Source organism: Oncorhynchus gorbuscha, linkage group LG22 (assembly GCF_021184085.1).
Source record: "Oncorhynchus gorbuscha isolate QuinsamMale2020 ecotype Even-year linkage group LG22, OgorEven_v1.0, whole genome shotgun sequence".
Taxonomy (NCBI): Eukaryota; Metazoa; Chordata; class Actinopteri; order Salmoniformes; family Salmonidae; genus Oncorhynchus; species Oncorhynchus gorbuscha.
Genome location: NC_060194.1, coordinates 43495995 through 43510013, shown reverse-complemented (window position 1 = coordinate 43510013; position 14019 = coordinate 43495995). Strand labels below are relative to the sequence as shown.

Here is a 14019-nt window from a genome sequence, read left to right as displayed (position 1 = left end):
ATTTGAAGGGGTGTCCACATACATTTGTATATATAATGTATATCATAGATTGTATAATTATAGTATATAGCATTATATATTCCTGTATATTGATGGACATCTTTAATTACTAATCACTGAATCAGTCTGACAGTGACTTTGGTATAAAGAATGTCCCATTCACACTCAGAACAGAGCTGACCTGCCTCAGTTTAGATCACTGTTTTTTCTCCATTCAAGGTTTCATCTAACCTGTAATGAAGACAGCTGTGACGTGTGTTGCTTTCTGTTCTCCAGCAAGGTGCCAGGCCATCATCTGTACGACTACACCGGCATGTAGGATAGATAGGTCCGCAACAGTATGCTGTCTTCATCAGGCAAGCCATGGATATAGCTAGGAAGGTTTTCTAAATATAGAAGGCCCCCCTTCTTGATATTAGTGGTTAGTAGTTCATGTTTCTCAGTATACTCATTCTGTCAAACAATTTATTTATTTTTTCGCACAATTTATTAACATTTTATAATAGTTCACAATCCTCAATCATTTAATATACACATTTACATCTGTCACAGGAAATCCAAGTCATGCCCTGTCATATATTATAGTTTCTACCTATTTACATATGTTACACGTAGGACTCTGCCTGCATACTGCTTCATCTTCATCGCTGAGTGTAAGAGGCGGTTTTATACCAACACCTAGACTGAAATGAGATTTTAATATTTGTCCTCATTTGCTTTGACACAATACACCTTGGTCAGCGTTGTACAGCACCAGGCAGTCATCCATCCACACAGAGCAGAGTCGCATTCAGTTGGGCGCAAGGTTACAGAACAATCAGAAATATATCACATCTAACAAACATCATTCTCTGTCATGTAGAAGGGTGTGAGCTCTATACAAGACATGTCTATCTGTGAGGTTTGCAACGTTGTGCCCTCCTGAATGAGATACACTGCTGCTCCGTGTCAGCCATCTTGGTTTAGCACAGTCACCCCCCCCGTCCGTCCGTCCGTCCATCCAGCTCAATGGCAGCCGCAGCTTCCTGCCACCATGTCATCATACTGCTTCAGCACCACATTCTCGTCATCATCAAAATACAGCAGGTTGATAGAGAAGAGCTTGTCTGGCGCGCAACACGGCGTTTCAATGCCTTTAGTCAGCTTCAGAGCGTTGATGATAGACTGGACGGTGGCGTGGTTAGTGGGTCTCATGTTCTGGCCCAGGGGGAAAGGGCAGGAGCCCTTACAGTGGTAGGCATTGTAACCCCGAGGCGACACGATCCACCCGGACCAGCCGATCTCCTCGAAGTCCACATAGAGTGGCAGGCGCTGGCACGTCATCTTCTCTACGTCCTCGTCATAGTCCAGGGAGCGGGCGCTACGGTGGAAGCCTGGGGTGTTGGGGAGGTTGGACAGGCCAGGGACAGCTGGGGTCTCATTGGGATCTGGATAGGGGAAATGTGGTTCCGTTAGAACTGAATACACTCTCAATTAAGATGATTTACTATTAAGGTTCAACAGAAAAAATAGAGTAGCAATACTGATAAAAGTACAAATAAACGATGATGTATTATGACAGAGACCACCATGTTGTGTTAATACACCAGTAATACAGTAATAAGACATTAATAATAACTTGATTGTGTGTTAGGCTACCTTTGACTGTATTATCCAGAGCGGCTGCACGGCGGCCATCGTCAGTGAACAGCACCAGCATGGGCTGCTTGCTTTTATGGTGGTTACGGCCTGAAGAAAAACGCACCACCTTCTCATCCATCTGGCTTCCTCCCAGGGTCTGCACTGTGACCAGAAGACCCAGGTTATTGCTCTCAACAGCCATCCAGGAACGCACCTTTATAGGGAGAGAGTTATTTTGGGTTAGGGGTGGATGGATGGATGGATGGATGGATGGATGGATGGATGGATGGATGGATGGATGGATGGATGGATGGATGGATGGGTGGGTGGGTGGGTGGATGGATGGTGGATGGATGGATGGATGGATGGATGGATGGATGGATGGATGGATGGATGGATGGATGGATGGGTGGATGGATGGTGGATGGATGAATTTATGGATGAATGGATGGATGACATACTTACAGCTTGTGTAATGGTGAACACTTCCCAGCCAGTGGAGGGGACAGGGATCAGCCTGGAAGACAGCAGCTTCTTTCCCTGAGTAATGTTCATTTTGCTGCTATCCAGAAGCTGGTAGACACTGACCTATAGGGAATGAATGGATTGATCATTAGCTTTGAGTAGCTTACTTTTGAGGAGTTAAAGGACAGTTGAGCCTCTGCATGTCTGCCTATATATATATATATATATATAAATGGGTCACATTGAGTTTTATACCTGACAGAAGTGATATCTATTGAATGTTGCAGAAACCTGAGGGCGCAGCTTGAAGAGATGGAGTTCCGCGGTTAGAACCTTCTCACTACTGGCCACCATGGACAAGTTGAACAGGAACTCAATTTGTTCACTGTGCACTGTGTGCGGGAAGGATAATACTTATTGTCAAAATAAGTACGCAAAAGTGCCCCGATAAGACTAAAAATGTGAGCCTAATACGTGCGTAATATCATGCGTAAAATACTCATTATTTGTAAACATTGCATAAGGTGAATCATAGGACTGGCGGGTGCAATAGCGATACAGGTACAGGTCTAACCTAATATAACTGATCTATCGACAGGGTCAAGGTTAAAATATCTAAATATTACGTTTGTCGAAGAAGCTGCGTACTGTATTCCCCTCCAGAATGTAGGGGTCCTTGGTAACTCCGTCCACATCTGCGACAGTGTTGTACAGGTCGACCATGTACTGAGGCGGCTGCTTGTCGCCCCGTAGGTGAGGAGCATCCTGCATCCCAAACACCTCCAGCAGCCTCTTGATAGCTGCAGAACGCACTTCTTCAGACTCGTTCTCCACGGAAAAGTGTCTTTCCAAATCATTTAGTGATGATCTTGCAGTAGCCATGCTCACTAACGTGGCAATGGCAGTGATCATAGCAACAGGTAACATCTCAGAGATAAAGTAATGGTACATGGTTCTTGTTGTGGGTCCTTGGAGCATCTATGTCTTGTTCTCTAGCATGCAGTAGAAGTCCGAAGTTGGAGTGACTGGAGAGCTTTGGAAGCTTCAGGTTTTATATCAAATGCTACAGCATTGGCTACGGTGTCGCTAAACCCTCGGACAACAGCCATAAACGATGCTATTTAGTCGCAAATGCAAATCAACAATCAGCGAATGTAAAGCAAGGCTAATGGTATGGTTAACAAGGTGTGAACAGATTGTAGATTTAATTGAAACGGTATTCTCAACATCTAACGAGAAAATTGCAATTGAACAACTTTTCCTTTGGATAATAACTCGTGACTAATATATTAGATATATAATATCACTACAAAATATTTTCATGGTATTTAGGGACAAATTAAAGCTTTCAATCGTATAGAAAATATCGAGAAAATGGTCAAACCTCTCTGAGGACAGCACAGCCAAGGATGTTTGCTCACCGTAGGAGGTTAACCGCCTTATAATGGATCCATTAATTTCGACAAATGGGTAATTTGGCAACGACACCTACTTCTATAAACAGAAAGGGAAGTCTTCCTAGTTGGGGATGTTCCCATTTGAATCATATCTAGAGGCTTCATCACACCTGGTCAAATACAGCCCCAACTGTTATGGTCCCTATACTCCAGTTACAATCATTGAACCCATCTCGAAATATACAAATGTGTCATTTAATTGGTGTGGATAAAATGAGGTTTAGGTGTACTCTCGTGGATTTAAGGGATACATTACAGTGGACTGTTTTCATTCTAACATGCAATTACGCGTTTTTATATCCGGCCTGGAGCATTCTTGTAAAATATCTTGAATTAACTTTTTTTTATATTGCCAATCTTGTGTGGCAATCGAATGAGTTGTGTTGCAATCATGTAGTCTCACATGTTCAGCCTTTATCAACTTTTCAAATCCTCTCTTTTTTATACATATGCTCTATTTACGCAACACACCTTCATACAAACAGCACAATTCATACATAGTATTATCAATGTATTACCTACGTAACGTATTTATAATTTATCACGAATGAGAGTTAGGATATAAGAAGCTACAATGTGAATATTTACGCATCAACGACTTTTGTGCATTTTAGGTGTCTTTCATTTCATTACGATTGGCTTTTTAGTAAATTGTGAGAAATTCACAGTCCTTTTAAGATGACGAATGTGTAACCACTTGGGTGGCAGCAAACAACAAAATACCTTTCAAGACACTCGTACCTTGCACTCTCTAAAGAGAAGCCCTTCAAAAAATATGTTCTATCGCTTATTTACTACATATGACACGTAATCCCTAAAGCCATAACATTTCTTGAGGAAAAAAAGAGAGCCCATGTTACAAACTGAACCCGTTGTTTTACGCAACTATTTACACACGTGTGCCCCTTCAAACAGAGATTGTCCGAATGTTTCCTTCAGATCACTATTTAAATGGCTCGATTACAGTTTTGTTATATTATGTTTAATCCCTAACTATTGTCATTTTAAAAGTTCTAAATTAGCATTTTGGAATGCTGCACAATATGGATTCCATAGGCATGACAATGAGCAATGTGAATTGTGAGTTAGTACAGTCAAGCATTTGTTGAAGAGATAAGTAGTTTGTGTCATTGATTTTCCGGGTTTTAAAATAATAATTTAAAAATCAACTTTATTTAACCAGGTAGGCCAGTTGAGAACAAGTTCTCATTTACAACTGCGACCTGGCCAAGATAAAGCAAAGCAGTTCTCATTTACAACTGCGACCTGGCCAAGATAAAGCAAAGCAGTTCTCATTTACAACTGCGACCTGGACAAGATAAAGCAAAGCAGTTCTCATTTACAACTGCGACCTGGCCAAGATAAAGCAAAGCAGTTCTCATTTACAACTGCGACCTGGCCAAGATAAAGCAAAGCAGTTCTCATTTACAACTGCGACCTGGCCCAGATAAAGCAAAGCAGTTCGATACACTGATGCCTGATAACCAGTTGATTCATGGTTTTGGAATACATTTTATCTACAAAATAATTTTTGACATTTAACACAAGAATAGCATCAGCAAAGTGTTGCATTCAGAGACATCTGGTAGCTGTGGAAGTATAGTACTAACAATTGACTCAACGTAGGCCTAGACTGAAGCTTAGAAACAGGTAGAGCTGAAGGTCCTAAAACAAGTCGAAAATCTTAACCACAAAGATACCACATGTATATCAGACAGGACTGGTATATGTATAAGTCCAGATGGTAAAACTCCATTTGGCTCATCAAAGTGGTACTGCAGCCATATAAATACATTTCTACAGGAGTTGTTTCTGAACCGGATGTTACAGACTTCTGCAAGACAGTCATAGGGGGTGGTGGTGTGTGTATTCTCTAGTAGAGGACTGGGGATGGTGGTGAGTGTATTCTCTAGTAGAGGACTGGGGATGGTGGTGTGTGTATTCTCTAGTAGAGGACTGGGGGTGGTGGTGTGTGTATTCTCTAGTAGAGGACTGGGGATGGTGGTGTGTGTATTCTCTAGTAGAGGACATAATATAGAGGACTGGGGATGGTGGTGTGTGTATTCTCTAGTAGAGGACATAATATAGAGGACTGGGGATGGTGGTGAGTGTATTCTCTAGTAGAGGACTGGGGATGGTGGTGTGTGTATTCTCTAGTAGAGGACATAATATAGAGGACTGGGGATGGTGGTGAGTGTATTCTCTAGTAGAGGACTGGGGATGGTGCTGAGTGTATTCTTTAGTAGAGGACTGGGGATGGTGGTGTGTGTATTCTCTAGTAGAGGACATAATATAGAGGACTGGGGATGGTGGTGTGTGTATTCTCTAGTAGAGGGCTGGGGATGGTGGTGTGTGTATTCTCTAGTAGAGGACTGGGGATGGTGGTGTGTGTATTCACTGGTAGAGGACATAATATAGAGGACTGGGGATGGTGGTGAGTGTATTCTCTAGTAGAGGACTGGGGATGATGGTGTGTGTATTCTCTAGTAGAGGACATAATATAGAGGACTGGGGATGGTGGTGTGTGTATTCTCTAGTAGAGGACTGGGGATGGTGGTGTGTGTATTCTCTAGTAGAGGACATAATATAGAGGACTGGGGATGGTGCTGAGTGTATTCTCTAGTAGAGGACTGGGGATGGTGGTGAGTGTATTTTCTAGTAGAGGACTGGGGATGGTGGTGTGTGTATTCTCTAGTAGAGGACTGGGGATGGTGGTGAGTGTATTTTCTAGTAGAGGACTGGGGATGGTGGTGTGTGTATTCTCTAGTAGAGGACTGGTTCAGGACTGGCAGAGACAGGAGGAGCTGGAGAAGACTGTGCTGATCTTGCCATGCTGGTTGAGGAATATGTGGCTGTCGTAGCCCAGAGGGACACAAGATTTAGTGGGTCTCTCAGCCCAAAGATGGCATACTTCTGAATCAGAGGGGCTCCTGCAATACAGAGTGAAACAAGGTTATAAGAAGGTGAAGTGCTGTTGTGAAAAACCATGCATTTAATCCATAACCAAATATATCCCAGAGACATCTAGGTCTGTGTTTTGCTGCACGATATCCAAGAGTAAAACACATTTCTCAAACATACACTTTCACATCAATCCTGTTCACCAGAAAAAAATATAGGTTTCTACGCAATATAAGCCTATCACTATAATATATGCAACAATCACAAACTGAGGACACTTGGAGGGAGTGTGAAGAAGAAACCAAACCAAACAAGTGGTATTTAAACAACAACAGCCTAACTTTATGGGTGTAGCAAAGTGTTAGAGCTAACAGCTAGCAGGCAGTTGTTATGAGAGAGGAGATGCGAGGCAGGAGGAGGCGAGCTGGGGAACTGCAGGGAGGAAGAGGAGGAGGAGAGCTGGGGAACTGCAGGGAGGAAGAGGAGGAGGAGAGCTGGGGAACTGCAGGGAGGAAGAGGAGGAGGAGAGGAGAACTGGGGTACTGAAGGGAGGAAGAGGAGGAGGAGAGGAGAACTGGGGTGCTGCAGGGAGGAAGAGGAGGAGAGGAGAGCTTGGGTGCTGCAGGGAGGAAGAGGAGGAGAGGAGAGCTGGGGTACTGAAGGGAGGAAGAGGAGGAGGAGGAGAGGAGAGCTGGGTACTGAAGGGAGGAAGAGGAAGAGGAGGAGAGGAGAGCTGGGGAACTGCAGGGAGGAAGAGGAGGAGGAGAGGAGAACTGGGGTACTGAAGGGAGGAAGAGGAGGAGGAGAGGAGAACTGGGGTACTGAAGGGAGGAAAGGAGGAGGAGGAGAGCTAGGGTGCTGCAGGGAGGAAGAGGAGGAGAGGAGAGCTGGGGTGCTGCAGGGAGGAAGAGGAGGAGAGGAGAGCTGGGGTACTGCAGGGAGGAAGAGGAGGAGGAGAGGAGAACTGGGGTACTGAAGGCAGGAAGAGGAGGAGGAGAGGAGAACTGGGGTACTGAAGGGAGGAAGAGGAGGAGGAGGAGAGCTAGGGTGCTGCAGGGAGGAAGAGGAGGAGAGGAGAGCTGGGGTGCTGCAGGGAGGAAGAGGAGGAGGAGAGCTGGGGTACTGCAGGGAGGAAGAGGAGGAGAGAGGAGAACTGGGGTGCTGCAGGGAGGAAGAGGAGGAGGAGAGCTGGGGTACTGTAAGAAGGAAGGGTGGGAAGGAGCAGCTGTGTTCTAGTGGACCTGAGAAGACAGGGGTATCCTGCGGTGCAGCCTCCCAAACATCTGCCCACAACTATTTCCTGTTGAGACATTAGCAACACAGAGAAAAGGCCATCTATTATCTACTTCACTTGCTTTGGAAATGTTAACATATGTCTCCCATGCCAATAAAGCCCCTTGAATAGAATTGAAAAGTCCATCAGCAATCAGCTCACCACAGGCCGGCCCACCAGCAGGGAAATCTACTAAACGTGATTGGACACCAGCAGGGAGATCTACTAAACGTGATTGGACACCAGCAGGGTCCATTTGTGTTTGCTCTCCTCACACCTTTGTGAGAGTGGGTGGCAGACAGCTTTATATGCATAAACACTCAGACAGACACAGGAGTTAGATGAGTTAAATACTCTAACGACATGTGGCTGTCTTTCTTCTCTTTCTACGTTCACATTTAACAAAAAAAATATATTTATTTGATTTATTTGAACCTTTATTTAACTAGGAAACTCAGTTAAGAACTAAGAACAAATTCTTATTTACAATGGCGGCCGACCCCGTTCAAACCCGGACGACGCTGGGCCAATTCTGCACTGCCCTATGGGACTCCCAATCACAGCCAGATGTGATACAGCCTGGATTCAAACTAGGGACTGTAGTGCCGCCTCTTGCACTGAGATGTAGTGCCTTTAGACTGCTGCGCCACTCGGGAGCCCTCAAATTGTATTTGTCACATGCGCAGAATAAAACACATGACAGTGAAATGCTTACTTACAAACCAATAACTAACAATGCAGTTAAGAAAAATAAGTGTTTGGTAAAAAATAGATAAAAAATTTCAATAATAAATAGTTAAAGAGCAGCAGTAAAATAACAGTAACGAGGTAGCGGTACAGAGTCAATGTGGAGGCTATATACAGGGGGTACCGGTACAGAGTCAATGTGGAGGCTATATACAGGGGGTACTGGTACAGAGTCAATGTGGAGGCTATATACAGGTGTACTGGTACAGAGTCAATGTGGAGACTATATACAGGTGGTACCGGTACAGAGTCAATGTGGAGGCTATATACAGGGGGTACTGGTACAGAGTCAATGTGGAGGCTATATACAGGTGTACTGGTACAGAGTCAATGTGGAGGCTATATACAGGGGGTACTGGTACAGAGTCAATATGGAGGCTATATACAGGGGGTACTGGTATAGAGTCAATGTGGAGGCTATATACAGGGGGTACTGGTACAGAGTCAATATGGAGGCTATATACAGGGGGTACCGGTACAGAGTCAATGTACAGAGTCAATGTCAATGGGGAGAGACTATATACAGGGTGGTACCAGTACAGAGTCAATGTGGAGGCTATATACAGGGGGTACCGGTACAGAGTCAATGTGGAGGCTATATACAGGGGGTACTGGTACAGAGTAAGAGGTCATTTGTACATGTAGGTAGTGGTAAAGTGACTATCCATAGATAATAAACAGGTTAGTTGAGGTAATATGTACATGTAGGTAGAGGTAAAGTGACTATGCATAGATAATAAACAGGTTAGTTGAGGTAATATGTACATGTAGGTAGAGGTAAAGTGACTATGCATAGATAATAAACAGACAGTAGCAGCAGTGTAAAAGAGGGGGTGGGGACAATGCAAATAGTCTCGGTTTCTATTTGATTAGCTGTTCAGGAGTCTTCTGGCTTGGGGGCGGGGGGGGGGGAGGGGCGGGGTCAGAAGAAGCTGTTCAGAAGTCTTCTGGCTTGGGGGCGGGGGGTAGAAGCTGTTCAGAAGCCTCTTGGACCTCTTGGACTTGCCGTTCTGGTCCTGCTTGCTGTGGTTGGTGGTTGGAGTCTTTGACCATTTTTAGGGCACTCCAGCGTAACATCTATAGAAAGGAATATTACATTTTACTTCAACAAGTTGTAGGTTTAACACTCTTGTTCTCTTTTCTCTTGACGATATGTGTAACCATGAGTAATGTTTTTATTTCATTTTCTCCTAAACCAAGACATAGTCTGTTTAAATCCCTCCAGTCGGACATCATAAAGACAGTGATTACAATAATTTCTATATCCAACCAAACTCACTGAAGTCATGGCCAGTATATACAATATCTCCCTGCCAAGAAGACTGTGTGATAAAGCCATTCCAACATTCAGTTCATCCTGTGTTGGTTTATGTGTATAAAGATAACACAACACCTAACCTTGTCAACCTACAGCGTTTCACGCCTGCTGTATCTCTCTGTCTGTGTGGTGCCAAACAGTGGGGAGTGGATGTGCAGGGGAAATGGATCTATAAGCTTTGACTTCCAGATGGAATCTCTAACTTCCTCTACTTTCTTATCACTCATATGAATTAGATCAGGCTAGGGGCTGGATTGAACTGTAGCGCCCGAAGATCTGCAATTGTAGAGCGCTTGAAATTTAAAGGTGATTTCCAATTGAGCTGACATAGACAGCGTTTACCACGAATGGATCCTCCCCAAACCTCCCCAAACATGGAAACATTGTCTTTATATGTAATGCTGATCTTTTGAGCTACTGATTCAATTCAGCCCTGGAGCTAATTATAGTCCTTTAGCCCGGGTCTTTCAAGTTTATTATTCAAATTAGGGCAAAGTAGAGAGAAGAAAAATATGTTCTCAGGGAGGCAACGGATAAGAGAAAATAGTGGCGGTTTTACTGGGTTTTCTCTTTGCTATTTTTGGAGATCGTTATTAAAATGATCCAAGATTCAGAGAGGTAGAAACACAGGACACCGTCTGCAACGTGAGCTCACCATGAGTTTCTCCTCTTTGACTCCGTCGTCACCGTAGACTATTTTATAGTAGAACTCCATGTAAGGAACTCTGAAGGACCCCTCCTTCAGATCACAAGTCTCCACTGTCTGGACCAGGTCCACCTTGTTAGGGTTCTCCACCAAGGGCAGAGTCAAACTCAGTGGGCACCCAGGAGAACCCATCTGAGAAAGATACATTATAATATAACAATATATCATATCTGCACTTTTGGCAGATGCTTTTATCCAAAGCGACTTGCTGTCATGCATGCATACATTTTACGTATGGTGGTGCTGGGGAATTATGTATTCAATTAGGATGTTATTAATTATTACATTATTATGGCTGATTATAACCAGTGACATTATGGCTGATTATAACCAGTGACATTATGGCTGCTTATGACCAGTGACATTATGGTTGTGTAAGGAGGTCTGTGTATAGCTTGTGTAGAGGAGTCAGGCGCAGGACAGCAGATATGAGTAAATAAAAGTAATTTACTCAAAAATAGACTAAATACAATACAATAAAGCGAGACCACATAACGAACCATATTACATACAAACAATTACTCACAAACAAACATGGGGGAAGAGAGGGTTAAATAATGAACAAGTAATTGGGGGTTTGAAACCTGGTGTGTAAGACAAAGACAAAATAAAATGGAAAATGAAAAGTGGATCGGCGATGGAAGGCTAGTGACGTCGACCGCCGCACGAACAAGGAGAGGGACCGACTTCGGTGGAAGTCGTGACAGGTTGCTTATGACCAGTGACTTTATGGCTGCTTATGACCAGTGACTTTATGGCTACTTATGACCAGTGACTTTATGGCTGCTTATGACCAGTGACTTTATGGCTGCTTATGACCAGTGACTTTATGGCTGCTTATGACCAGTGACTTTATGGCTGCTTATGACCAGTGACTTTATGGCTGCTTATGTGACATTCTGAACATGATCATGTATCATGACACTCAGTTGGCCTGTTTCGTGCACTTTGAGGTCATTCACATGACAAGACAATATTTTCTATTGGGCCCTATAGCCTCTGTAACTGGAAGGCTGCAAGTTCAAACCCCCGAGTTGACAAGGTACAAATCTGTCGTTCTGCCCCTGAACAGGCAGTTAACCTACTGTTCCTAGGCCGTCATTGAAAATAAGAATTTGTTCTTAACTGACTTGCCTGGTTAAATAAAGGTAAAATAAAAAATGTGAATAATGATTGATTGACATTAACTCAATGAACGATTGTTGAGACTGCAATAAGTTATATGACATAAATAAAATAGCAATTTATAACAAATGTATAACACATAAAATATAAATGATAATAAAATGTTCAGCTTCAGGCTACAGGTAAATGCATGAAAATTGTGACACTTTTGTGCGCACAGATGTTTTACGAATTTAACATTTTTAATCAAATCTCCCTTTGACATCAGTGCATGTTTAAACAAATAAACAAAATGTTTTTGTACACTCTTCCCAGATGTTTTGGGAAGGATACACACCTGGCGAACCTTTCGAACAGGAACAGCTTCCCACATCAATGACCGTCTCGTATGGCGTCTCAAAGAAGTACGTAATTAAGCACGCGAACCCAGACACATTGTGTCCGTCTGTTTTCACAATGACATTCCTCTATGACCTCCACCCCCAGGGGACCCTGGAACAGCAGCACACTGTCCCCCCTCACCCCGGTCGGCTCACAGTTATGGTTCACCCCGCAGGATGGAAACTGGCCAGAGGTCTCGGCACTGGTTGGAGTGGAAGGTTTCGCACACCCTCACTTTTAAAAAAGAAACAAAGACAAGCGACGTCGTTATTCTGAGACTAGTTTGCTATTTATATATAGATCTGGAACAAATATGTATGTTTCCGAATGTAATAGCAAATGTATTTGTTATTTATTTATAAAATTCCCAAATTAGTAGGGCTTTAATCTTTACTGACAGTGATGAATTCGGAGCGCTCTCTTGTGGTCATTTTAGGAACTGCTCACATACCTTCTTACTCCTGAGGTATTCCAGTATGGAGGAGTGTTTGGTCTGCTGGGATCTTCCAGCCTCGTGTGATGTCCTGCTGGAACACATAAAGTTATAGTGTTTCATTCTATACAGCGTTTCATTCTATATAGTGTTTCATTCTATATAGTGTTTCATTCTATACAGCTTTTCATTCTATGTAGTGTTTCATTCTATATAGTGCTTCATTTTAACAGCGTTACATTCTATATAGTGTTTCATTCTATATAATGTTTCATTCTATATAGTGTTTCATTCTATATAGTGTTTCATTCTATGTAGCGTTTCATTCTATATAGTGTTTCATTCTATATAGTGTTTCATTCTATATAGTGTTTCATTCTATACAGCTTTTCATTCTATATAGTGTTTCATTCTATATAGTGTTTCATTCTATATAGTGTTTCATTCTATACAGCTTTTCATTCAGTGTTTCTATATATTGTTTCATTCTATAGCTTTTAGTGTTTCATTCTAGTGTTTCATTTTAGTGTTTCATTCTATATAGTGTTTCATTCTATATAGTGTTTCATTCTATATAGTGTTTCACTCTATATAGTGTTTCATTTAGATGGTCAGTGTCCTCCCGGGTGTTGGACTCTATCCCAGGCCAGTCCTCCATGTCCCCAGATGGGCAGGGTCCTCCCAGGGACCAGTCCTCCATGTCCCCAGATGGGCAGGGTCCTCCCAGGGGTTTGTCTCTATCCCAGGCCAGTCCTCCATGTCCCCAGATGGGCAGGCTCCTCCCAGGGACCAGTCCTCCATGTCCCCAGATGGGCAGGGTCCTCCCAGGGACCAGTCCTCCATGTCCCCAGATGGGCAGGGTCCTCCCAGGGGTTTGACTCTGTCCCAGGCCAGTCCTCCATGGTCCTTCTGTAGCTCAGTTGGTAGAGCATGGTGCTTGTAATGCCAGAGTAGTGGGTTTGATCCCTGGGACCACCCATATGTAGAATGTATGCACACATGACTGTAAGTCGCTTTGGATAAAAGCGTCTGCTAAATGGCATATATATTATATTATATATATTATATATTATATTATTATGTCCCCAGATGGGCAGGGTCCTCCCAGGGACCAGTCCTCCATGTCCCCAGATGGGCAGGGTCCTCCCAGGGACCAGTCCTCCATGTCCCCAGATGGGCAGGGTCCTCCCAGGGACCAGTCCTCCATGTCCCCAGATGGGCAGGATCCTCCCAGGGGTTTGACTCTGTCCCAGGCCAGTCCTCCATGTCCCCAGATGGGCAGGGTCTTCCCAGGGACCAGTCCTCCATGTCCCCAGATGGGCAGGGTCCTCCCAGGGACCAGTCCTCCATGTCTCCAGATGGGCAGGGTCCTCCCAGGGACCAGTCCTCCATGTCCCCAGATGGGCAGGGTCCTCCCAGGGACCAGTCCTCCATGTCCCCAGATGGGCAGGGTATTTAAATGATCATTTTATACCCATCTTTATTTTGGCAAAATAAATTATTTTCACTGGTTAAAAACTCCATGTTAGTTAAAAAAATAAGAAGTTATTATTGTAGAAATTCACAGTTAAGATCTCCTTACCTCAAAATAAT

At 43.6% G+C, this 14019-nt stretch overlaps 1 protein-coding gene and 1 pseudogene across 1 annotated transcript; both read right to left on the bottom strand.

Annotated features, from left to right (window-relative positions):
* Positions 1–531: 531 nt before the first annotated feature.
* LOC124009453 (anti-dorsalizing morphogenic protein) lies at positions 532–3036 on the bottom strand. The gene is made up of 5 exons (XM_046321263.1): positions 2712–3036; positions 2341–2477; positions 2086–2208; positions 1639–1834; positions 532–1427 (listed from the first exon to the last, which is right to left on the bottom strand). Exons 1-5 carry the CDS (start codon positions 3034–3036, stop codon positions 1006–1008), a joined length of 1203 nt encoding a protein of 400 aa, XP_046177219.1. The 3' UTR covers positions 532–1005.
* A 3285-nt stretch (positions 3037–6321) lies between these two features.
* Positions 6322–13269, bottom strand: LOC124009451 (annotated as a pseudogene).
* Between the last annotated feature and the right edge of the window lie 750 nt (positions 13270–14019).

Bases quoted from the DNA above. Each gene is read 5' to 3' on its own strand.
- LOC124009453 (XM_046321263.1), bottom strand. From the start codon at position 3,036: ATGTACCATTACTTTATCTCTGAGATGTTACCTGTTGCTATGATCACT. The intron at 2,209-2,340 runs GTATAAAACTCA...CATTCCCTATAG, and splicing joins ATAGATATCACTTCTGTCAG to GTCAGTGTCTACCAGCTTCT. The intron at 1,835-2,085 runs GTAAGTATGTCA...CTCCCTATAAAG, and splicing joins TGTTCACCATTACACAAGCT to GTGCGTTCCTGGATGGCTGT.